The sequence below is a fragment of the Nicotiana attenuata genome, unplaced genomic scaffold (assembly GCF_001879085.1).
Source record: "Nicotiana attenuata strain UT unplaced genomic scaffold, NIATTr2, whole genome shotgun sequence".
NCBI classification, from domain to species: domain Eukaryota; kingdom Viridiplantae; phylum Streptophyta; class Magnoliopsida; order Solanales; family Solanaceae; genus Nicotiana; species Nicotiana attenuata.
Window position 1 is genome coordinate 815921 of NW_017670377.1, and position 10735 is coordinate 826655.

At 36.3% G+C, this 10735-nt stretch overlaps 1 protein-coding gene across 2 annotated transcripts; it reads right to left on the bottom strand.

The window, feature by feature from the left end:
• Window positions 1-1791: 1791 nt before the first annotated feature.
• Window positions 1792-7047, bottom strand: LOC109238602 (5-methyltetrahydropteroyltriglutamate--homocysteine methyltransferase). Of its 2 annotated transcripts, none has more exons than XM_019405092.1 (12): window positions 6940-7047; window positions 5273-5629; window positions 5094-5181; window positions 4611-4738; window positions 4141-4532; window positions 3888-4051; window positions 3625-3705; window positions 3366-3532; window positions 3189-3294; window positions 2809-3059; window positions 2502-2703; window positions 1792-2411 (listed from the first exon to the last, which is right to left on the bottom strand). In XM_019405092.1, the coding sequence occupies exons 2-12, from the start codon at window positions 5620-5622 to the stop codon at window positions 2043-2045; spliced, it is 2298 nt and encodes a 765-aa protein (XP_019260637.1). In that variant the 5' UTR covers window positions 5623-5629; window positions 6940-7047; the 3' UTR covers window positions 1792-2042. The 2 variants fall into 2 exon arrangements, with proteins under 2 accessions (XP_019260637.1, XP_019260638.1); XM_019405093.1 differs by lacking the exon at window positions 6940-7047 and adding an exon at window positions 6770-6848.
• Between the last annotated feature and the right edge of the window lie 3688 nt (window positions 7048-10735).

Sequence of the window (10735 nt, forward strand, 5' to 3'; positions counted from 1 at the left end):
TTGTATCCTTTGAATTTGAATTGTAGTTTTAGATCTAAAAAAGCCATCTTTGTTGAAGCTCAAAGCTCCATGATATGGGCCATGGATGTCCCTGTGCATTAAACTCAATTGTGTGAAGAATTTTGGACGGAAAATTTTCGATTCTACTGCTGGGTTCTCTAAAAAATAGACTCGAATGTTTTGAATTTTTTTAATTTGAATAACATTGTGACTATATTCTTCAATTTGGATGGGTGTTGATTAATAATGGTATTATTAATTGGTGAGGCAAATTTTTGGTGTTAAAATAAAGGTGTGGTGAAGGACATAAGGTGTTTCTAGTTTAAATTTTGTATAATCGATATTTATACACACTTATACAATATTGTATAGTTATGTATAATTGTGTATAAATATGTATAAATATGTATATTTGTGTATAATGTTATATAAATATATTTTTGCATTATACAATATTGTGTGTGTGTGTGTATATATATATATATATATATATATATATATATATATATATATATTGTTAGTGTATAATTGGGCTACATGAAAGTTTGATACTTTCTTCTCTCTTCTCTTCTTCTTGTTTTTCTTATTTTTTTTATATACATTATTATATATTTCATATATAAAGTTATACATTATTATATATAAACATGTACAATTAAAACTAAAATTGAAATGTTTGTATTTATTCTTACTTTTTCTTCGGAAAATCTATATATATATCAATTTATTTGTTTTTTCTGCCAAATTACAGACTTGCAGCAAACTTTTTTTATTTCTACCATTTGAAACTTGGGGAAGAAACAAATATAAGATTTGACAAAGATCCTTCAATTAAATTAATAGTTCTAAAATATATCACTATTCTCATTTTATCATCTAAACAGTCTAAGTCTCCTCTAGAATTGTAGATGTTTCTACTGCTTCCATTTCTAAACAATTTTACATTAAGAAAAGCAAATTCAAATATTAAAGCCTTACGTGTTTTCAGAAAATAAATGCCACCATTGAAGTTGATTGTTTCAATTGAAATCTGTGCAAAGCGTAGGAATTTATGAAGAAGGAATAATAGTAGTAGTTGGTGGTGTAAAAAAGCTTTTTTCGGACCTTAGCCTTTTATCTTTGGGCTATAAATTTGTAAAGTTATAACTGGGCTAACTAATTGCAATGTAGTGTATGAATTGTACTTATGTGTAATTCTCCCTTAACGAAACTTATTTAATCTTTGTAAAAGTAGATTTATTTATTTTTTTTTATTTTTGAGCAAACTAACTTGTTTTTTAGCACAACATTATTGTCAAAAGAAACTCGAGTTAATCAAAAGGAAAAACGGATTTCTGCACTCTAAAATTTTTGGTCTACTGAAATAGAGCTAATTTTAAGAAAATCTCTTTGTTCTATCGTATGTGACACCATTCCTTTTAGCCTATTTTAAAAAAGCAATGACATTTATTTATATATTAAAGGTTAATTTAGAGTTTAACTTGCTGTTTTGCCCCTACGATATGATTTTATAACCACATAAATGGAAAGTCTTCATTCTTAAAAAGTGCCTGGCATTCACCTTGAGGGAGTATTAAGTAATTAAGGATTTGCAGGACATGGTATAGTTAAGGCCGTGAGGAAACCAATGCAAACTAATTTTTAGGGGTTGATACATGTACGGATAGCATAATTCCCTAAACTAGGAATAAGTGTTTTGATTGATATGTAGCAGAGAATCAAGGAGCAACTGCACAAGTTAGATTGCAATCCACCTTGATATGAGGGGATTGTGGGTAAGAGATTGCAATATGAATGAAAATGTCACTATCAAAATGTATGAAATAACGCATAGTAACAAAATCGACCCATAAACATCATAATACATTGGATATAATTTCTTCCGAAAAGGAAATGGCTCAAAGACAAGAAGAAAATGCCCAGCGGGCAGAGCTAACCTACACAACAATATTTTGTTGCCAACACAATGATTAAAAATGAACATGAAATTTTCTGTTTCATGAAAAAGGGAATTTTGATATGTCGCGACTCCTTCATCTGACTCACTTGCTGCTGGCAAGTTGGGTGCGGATGGCCTTGGCAGCAGAAACCATGTTCTCGAGGGCTGGCTTTACCTCAGCGTACTTGCGAGTCTTGAGACCACAATCTGGGTTGACCCACAAGATGTTGGTGTCAAGAACAGCAAGCATCTTGTTAACTCTGTCAGCAATCTCTTCCGTTGATGGTATTCTAGGTGAGTGGATGTCATAGACACCGGGGCCAATTCCAGCACCATACTTAACTCCCTCCCTGAAAACTGAGAGGAGCTTCTCATCGGACCGTGAGTTCTCAATTGTGATCACATCAGCATCCATGTCAATGATAGAGTGGATAATGTCATTGAAGTTGGAGTAGCACATGTGTGTGTGGATCTGATGGACACAAAAAAATGTCTCGTGAACAAGAAGCAGAGATAATAATAAACAAGTTCAAAGTTGAAGTAACAATGTCAGATTGAGGACCTGGGTGGTGTCTTGAATGCCGACGTTGGTGATTCTGAAGGAGTGGACAGCCCAGTTCAAGTAAAAGGCGTGCTCAGCCTTCCTTAGAGGCAACCCCTCTCTCAAAGCAGCTTCATCAATTTGGATAACTGTGATGCCTGCCTTCTCCAAATCTTCCACTTCATCCTTAATGGCCAAAGCAATCTGGTAGCAAGTTTCAAATCTGGAAACGGAGATATACACATCAACATTGACTGGTAACACTATAAGAATTTATTATAAGAAATCTTCTCCACTGTTCTCAACTTATAAGGAGGTAAAAGGTTACCTTGGCTGGTCATTTCTGACAAAAGACCAGTTGAGAATGGTAACTGGCCCGGTAAGCATTCCCTTCATTGGGCGCTTGGTCATGCTCTGAGCTGTTGTGGACCAGAATACGGTCATTGGGTTGGGGCGGCTCACATCACCATAGATAATTGGTGGCTTCACACATCGAGATCCATAAGATTGAACCCATCCATTAGCAGTGAAGGCAAAACCAGAAAGCTGCTCTCCGAAGTATTCAACCATATCATTCCTCTGTAAGCATTGGACATCCAGAGTTACTAAAATCCATAAAAAAGATTTAAGGCAGGAAAATAGGCATGAAAGGAATAAGGTGTAAAGTACAGCTTAGCTTTGCCAGTAAATCAAGGTAATTTGCCTTACCTCGGGCTCTCCGTGAACCAAGACATCGATGTCGAGCTCTTCCTGGAGAACAACAACCTTCTTGATTTCTTCCTTGATGGCCTTAACATACTCTTCCTCAGAGATCCTAGCGCATAAGACATTATCAGAAGCCAGGTTCCTGACAACGACAAGTAAATAACAGGTGATAATACTCACTTCTTGGCCTTGTATTCACGGCGAACTCTCCTAAGCTCCACCGTCTGAGGGAAGGACCCAATGGTGGTGGTTGGGAGAACTGGGAGGTTAAGTTTCTTTTGTTGGGCATCAAGTCTAGCACTGACATTTGTAGCACGGCGGTGGTCGGAACCCTTAAGAGCAGTAGCCTGAGAAATCAAAAGAGCATAAATTGGTAAGTACAACGTGATCCTCAAAACAAGGTCATCAGGAGTTAATAATCACTTAGTTCTTCACTTACAGCCTTTTGGACAGCTTCATTTGTCACTCTTGGAGAGGATTTCCTGGAAGCCTGAGCGGCAGCATTTGCTGAGAAGAACGCCTGAAAGTAAAATCCAAGAAATTTAACCATGAAAGAGATATCAGTTCACATATAACAAGAGTTAATAAAATAACTTTAGTTATTGGAAGTCGCTTTTCTCAATATGTTTTATATAAGAATGGACAAAGACATATTTTTGGGAGCCACTTTTTTAAAGATGACTTAGTTAAGATCAAGTATACCTCATCCTTGTGACCACCCAATGCCTTGGCCAAAGCGTTAACTTCAACGACTTTTTGGGCAGCAAATGCCAACCATGACTTGATCTCATCATCTAGCTTAGTCTCATTGACAAGATCAACAGCAGTATGGAGAAGTGAGCAAGATGTGGAGACAACAAGTTTGTCTGCAAAAAGAAGAATACAGAAAGAGTTATCATCTGAACCAAATCACACGCAAAATCAACTATCGAGTGCACAGACATGAGTTACAAACCTTTTCCAACAATACCCTCAAGAGATTGCAGAAGGTTAAGAGATGCAGCAAGATCATTTGCCCAGATGTTCCTTCCGTCAACCACTCCAGCAAACAAGTACTTGCCTGAAGGGAAGCCACCTTTGATCAAATCAAGGGTCTGAGTTCCACGAACCAAGTCAAAACCAAAGGCAGTAACTCCCTTCAAAGCAGTGAGGGTTTTGAATGCTTCAGCAGGGACGTCAGCGAAGTAGGTTTCAGTGAGAACGTTAAGACCAGACAGAGATGATTCCAACTCGGCGTAGGCCTTAGTGAAGGCTTCCAATTGGTGAGCTTGGAGATCCAACACAAGTGTAGGTTCATCAAACTGAATCCAAGAAGCACCAGCAGCCTTCAATTCTGCAATAACTTCCCTGCATCAATAAATTCATGTTAAAATGGAATGAATTGGAAATAGGGTGCAAGAAAGGAAAGAGAAAAAACTTTCGTACTTGTAGATTGGAAGGATTTTGTCAAGAAGTGACAAAAGAGGGAAGGATTTCTCAACACCCTTAGCAGGTTTGGATAGCAACAAGTATGAGACTGGACCAATAAGGACTGGAATAGTGTCTACACCAAGCTGCAGTAAAAATGTCAAGATCACTTAGTCACCAATTTAATCTCTTAATTTCGTGAATTAAATAAAGAAAAGTTACATATGAACAAAAGATTTTGCATTCTGTATTTGGTATAAGGATCATAAAGATTAACATCAGTGGTGACCCTGTTCCAAAGAAAAATGGAAAAAAGAAAATGCACTGCCTCCTTCTCACCACCCAATATGTATCACAATTTTGTCATCATTATACCTAACTGGCACAAAAGGTAAATCCCCCATGCAGACATACTACCTCAAATTTAAGAGACTTCTCCTCTAATAGGACAGATAACAAATATGTCTCATAAATTGAAAATAAGAAAATGAAGTCACTTACCCCCTTGGCCTCTTTGTACTCATCTACTGCCTTGTGAGAAGCATAAGAAAAGTTAACATCAGGTCCCAACTCAGGGACAATGAAGTGGCTGGATCAAACAGCAAACCAATCATCTATAAGTATAGGGAAATCAAGATAATTCTAACATGTGAAATGGGAAAGATTGATATGTCACTTACTAGTTGGTGTCAAACCACTTGGTCATCTCCATAGCAGGAACAGAGGCGTTTCCTCTAGCCATGGAGAAGTAAGTGTCAAATGCTATCTCACCACCAGCCCAATTGTACCTGGCTGGGACAGCACCGAGCATTGCAGTTGTGTCAAGCACCTGATCATAGTAAGAGAATGTGTTGCTGGGGATGTATTTGATGCCAGCATCAGCCATCTGTTTCCAGATGGAAGACCTGAGGTCTGCAGCCACCTTCTTCAAGTCTTCAGCACTGCTCTTCCCATCCCAGAAAGATTCGAGAGCAAATTTCAGCTCTCTCTTTGGGCCCATACGGGGATATCCAACAATGTGAGATGCCATTTTTTCGCTGATTCACCAAATACAGCCAATCAGACAAAAACTCAATCAGGATATTTAAACAGATCACATTCGTTAAATCTGGTAGAAATATCACATTTTGTTAAAACTGGTAGAAATATCACATTGACATACTCAAAAGGCATAAAAATGATATGCGGTTAAGTAGTAGTAGTATTATTTACTCCATCCGTTCAATTTAGATGAGGTAGTTTGACTCGACACAGAGTTTAAGAAAAAAAAAAAGACTTTTGAAACTTGTGGTGTTAAAAGCTTAAGGGTTAAAAGCTGTGTGTGGTCATGATATTTGTATAGTTATAAAAGCATCCATCCCTTTAAAAGTAAAATGAACAGTTCAAAGTTAAATTACTTTCAATTGTAAAAATGTATCATTATTTTTTAAACAGACTAATTAGGAAGTGTGTTATCTGATTTGAAGTAGAGGGAGTAAAAGTTTTTGGAATTGGGGTTGGGAGCACTTGCACGCGTTGCTCTTATTAAATATGTAATGAATGTGTCCACAGAAAGTACATTACTAGAAAGCTGAGCTTGTCCCTTCACAGTAATAAATTTTCTTAACAAGTGAAAAAGTAACAATTGTCATATAGTATTGTACTACTACTGCTACTAAACAGAGAATGAAATTTTAGATAATGTACAAACACCAAACAAGTACACAATGCTAAGTTATAAATAAGATAATCAACCCAGATTGAAGCTTATCCCTCGACCCCTCTTTTACAGTTGCTATATATTATACTGCTACTGCCATTAAACGGGGATAGAAACACAAGACAGTAAAAGGGAAGCCCAGTACAGAAAGCATCTCGTGCTCAATCATATATTACTCCACATATTGAATAACCCAATAATACAATCAGATCTATCTACGCCAGATCTAAGTTTCATCCAATATAAACAATGCTGCCATACTCGAACAAAATTTCACAAAGACAGATCCAATGAATTGACAAATAACTGTATCCAGATCTACACCCATATCACACAGATCTAGAACTCAACTCTCATGCATAGAAATACAAATACCACATAACAATAGATCTAAATCAAAAGAAAAAAAATAAAAAGCTGAACCTGAAATGGACCCTGACTGTGCCAAAATAGAATTATGAAATGGTTAAGTACATACCAATAGATCTAAAGCAAACAAAGACCAATTTGGTGTTTGCTAAATCAAAAAATCCTGAGGAAGAACTCTCAAAAGGAGAAAACACGACTAAAAAACAGAAGTTGGAGAATTTCGATCAAGAAATGGGTGGTAGAGAAGAGACACAGAAAGGGACGAATGACAGAGCGTACCTTTAGGAAGAGAAAGAACCGGTATATGATTTACACCACTATTGGTTCTTGATCCTTAAGATTAAGAAGAAGGGGAACGAGACACGAATTTGAAGCGAGGAATCGCTGCAGTATATATAGAAAGAGTGGGGGTGGTTGGAGTTGGATGGATCTTCAAATGTTAAAAATAAAGATAAAAATAATATCCGATTGGCTAACGCGCTATGAGCTAGCGCGTGGGAAACGAGAGGTGGGCGGAGAAGTGATTCTGTTGAAAGTGGTGACTTTTACCTACCACTCCCAACAGTTGTACAAATTCAGTTGAGACTCCCCTTTATTTGAGAAACATTTTCTTTTTATTTATTTATAAAAATAAATAAGATGGTTCCCTTGCATTGTCTAGTTTTTCATTGGATAATTTATAATTATCAGGTTTGGTCTAGGTAATTAAATGAAGTTTTTTAGCAGTTATTATGATTGGTTGTTAAATAGTAATTATAGCATGTTTGGCCAAACTTCTAATATTAACTTATTTTGAAAGGTGTTTAACAAAAAAGTACTTTGGGTGGTAAGCAATTTGTGTTTGACTAATTAATTTGAAAAATACTTTTGAGCACCAATTAGAGTTTGACCAAACTTTTAAAAAGTATTGTTAAGTGTATTTTGAAAAATACTTTTGAATTTTTTTTTTCTACTTCTACTCAAAAGTGTTTTGTTCCTTCTAAAAGTTTGGTCAAATTCCTTAACTTCGGAAAAAATACTTTCAACCAAAAAAAGCACTTTTGGCTAAAAAGAAGCATGGTCAAACATGTTATCAGTTCCAATTGATAAGCTATTTGATGGTTCGATTCAGATTATTTCACATGATATATTCGTAAATTCTGTCATTATCTACTTCGTTGTTACACTCTATCTTTAATTATTGTATTAATAAAAAAATTACAATTAACTCTTGTGTTTAAAAAAAAATATCAAAGTTCACTTGTCTGACTACATTGGATATGTTGTTGTTAAATTTTAAGCAAAAGCAACTACCAAAATAATATTTTTTAATTGAAGCCAAAAAAGTACCGAAAAAGGGCAAAAATTATATTGTACTTGTTGAGACCGAAATAACAAGACATCATACAAAAACTAACAATGCAAATCTTGGCGACTATAAATCAGACAACATAAAAAAATCTATTAAAAAGAGATATATTAATTTAGTATGGTTTGGTCAAGTGGCCTACATCAATATACAAATATAAAAGAGAGAAAAAACTTATTGAGGATATAAATTCTCCCCCTAGATAAAACTCTTTTATGGACTACATTGTAAACTATTCTTATCTTGAGCCGAGGGTCTTGCGGAAATAGCCTCCCTACTCCTTCGGGGTAGGGGTAAGGTCTGCGTACATACTACCCCCCCCAGACCCCACTTGTAGGATTTTACTGGGTAGTTGTTGTTGTTGTTGTTGTTTGTAAATTTGTGTATGAAGAGGAATCCTCAATTTATAAAAGTCACAATCTTTTCCTCCAAGATATATATTAGTCAAATATGGAAGAGATTTATATTTTCTTTTCTGTAAAGTAAAATCAATTATAGTAAATAATTTACCCTTTCTTCAAGTAACAGGGAATATTCAAATATGAAGAGAAAAAAAGGCAAACCCTAATAATCATCTGATTTGACATGATTTTTGTTTTACAAAACCTGATTCACCATCTTCACATAATTTTCATCACCACTGCTTGCAATGGTTAAAAGAAGATATTTATTCTAAATTGGAGCCTCATGCGTCAAAAATGAGTACGAGGTAAAAATTGGACTACTTCGCTAAAAGTGAGTAGAGTTAAAAGTAGAGCACACGCTTTAAAAGTAGCAAGGGTTAAAAGTAGAAGCCCATACATTAGTATAAACATGGGTTAATGTAACGACCCCACCGGTCGTTTTGAGCTTTTGCACTTTGATCGCCAGTTTTCGAGCATGACTTGCCCCGTGTTATGTATTATGACTAATGTAGATCGTTGGTTTTGGTTTTCAGGAAAATTTGGAATGAATTTGAAAGAACAGTTTCAATTGAAAGGTTTGAATTTGAAAGGTTTGACCAAGAGTTGACTTATTTGTATATGAGCTCGGATCGGAGTTTTTTATGATTTGGTAGTTTTGTTAGGTGATTTGTGACTTTAGGAGCGTTGATCGGAATTGGTTTTTGGGAAGTCCGGTGTAGAATTAGGCTTGAATTGGTTAGTAATTTGGCGAATTCCGTTGATAGGTGAGATTTTGATCCGAGGGTCGGAATAGAATTTCGAGAGTTGCTATAGCATCGTTATGTCATTTGTGATTGTGTTGTAAAATTTCAGGTCATTCGGATCGTCGTTTGGTAGGGTTTTTGATCGAAAGAGTAATTCGGAAGTTTGGAATTCTTAGGCTTGAATCCGAGGGTGATTCGATGTTTTGATGTTGTTTTGGCGTTCCGAAGGTTGGAACAAAGTTTGAATGATGTTATGAGGTGTGTTGGCATGTTTGGTCGGGGTCCCATGAGGCTCGGATAAGTTTTGGAGGAGTTTTTGGAAGATTTTGCCGTTTTGAGCATAAGCATGTAATGATCCAAAGGTTCATTTTTAGTTCTAGAGATCGAAATTTGATTTCCAGAACTTCGGAATTTTGACAATGAATATATAGGAGTGATCTGTAAAGTTTGGTTTAATTTCATCTAGTCGCGATTGGGTTTTTGACGCGAAACATGAGTTAATTGTTTAACGAGCGAAATGGGTATCACACTGAGCAAATGAGCTCCGAATTGAGTTTCGATTGAAGGGCTATGTTCGTATTATTATTTGTGACTCATAGGAACAAGAATCATCGAATTCCGAGTTTGTATGATGGAGTTAGAGCCTTTTTAGTAAAATTAAAGATTGCTGGTGCATCAGATCTGGTGTGCACCTTTTAGCGACCAGATTTGGCACTTTTAGCGACCAGATTTGGCTTTTAGCGGCCAGATTCGGGTGTATTAGTGTTGTTCTGTTTTTTTTTGCTCATTTTGATGTTTTTTTTTGTGAAAGAACACGGCTTGGGGCGATTTTTGAGCAAGAAATTATGGGAAATCTTGAGGTAAGTCACTTGTGATCATTTCTACTCCATAATATTGAATTATCATCGAATAATCCGACTAGATTACATGTTTTTGAGGTAAATTGGGATTTGGACCTAGGATTTGAAAATAAGATTTGAAGATTGGAGCTGAATTGTTATCGGAATTTAGTAATTTTGGTATGGTTGGACTCGTGGTTGAATGGGTTGTCAGATTTTGTGAGTTTCGTCGAATTCCGAAGCCTGGGCCCGGGGCCGGGTTTGAGCAATTTCGGGATTTTGATGTTAACTTGGATATTTTCAGTGGGCTTTGCTTCTCTTAGCATATTTTAATGATATGTACTGATTGTGGCTAGATTTGGAGCATCCGGAGGTCGATTCGTGCGGGCGAGGCATCGCGGGCCTAGATTGAGACCGAGATCAGAGTGAAGTAATGATAGTAAATAATGTCCTGAGGGTTTGAAACCCCGGATATGCACAACGTAGTGCTGTATTGAGGTGAAACACGCGCTTAATGGCGAGCGCGGGGTTGTTTACTACTGGGGATTGTGACTTGGTCCGTCCCGATTAAAAATTTTACTGCGTATTTGACTGAAATGTATTTGTTATCAACATGACTTGGGCCTATTGCCATATTTTGGGCTTCATGCCGACTGCTTGAATCCTTCGTGGATTTTTATCACTGTGTCCTCACTATTTTGATATACTACTTGAACTCAGTCCTGTTGATTATACTGTTTT

Coding starts and splice junctions, on each gene's coding strand:
- LOC109238602 (XM_019405092.1), bottom strand. CDS start 5,622: ATGGCATCTCACATTGTTGGATATCCCCGTATGGGCCCAAAGAGAGAG. Junction 3,295..3,365: donor CGTGAATACAAGGCCAAGAA/GTGAGTATTATC, acceptor CTTATGCGCTAG/GATCTCTGAGGAAGAGTATG. Junction 2,704..2,808: donor GTCAGAAATGACCAGCCAAG/GTAACCTTTTAC, acceptor CTCCGTTTCCAG/ATTTGAAACTTGCTACCAGA.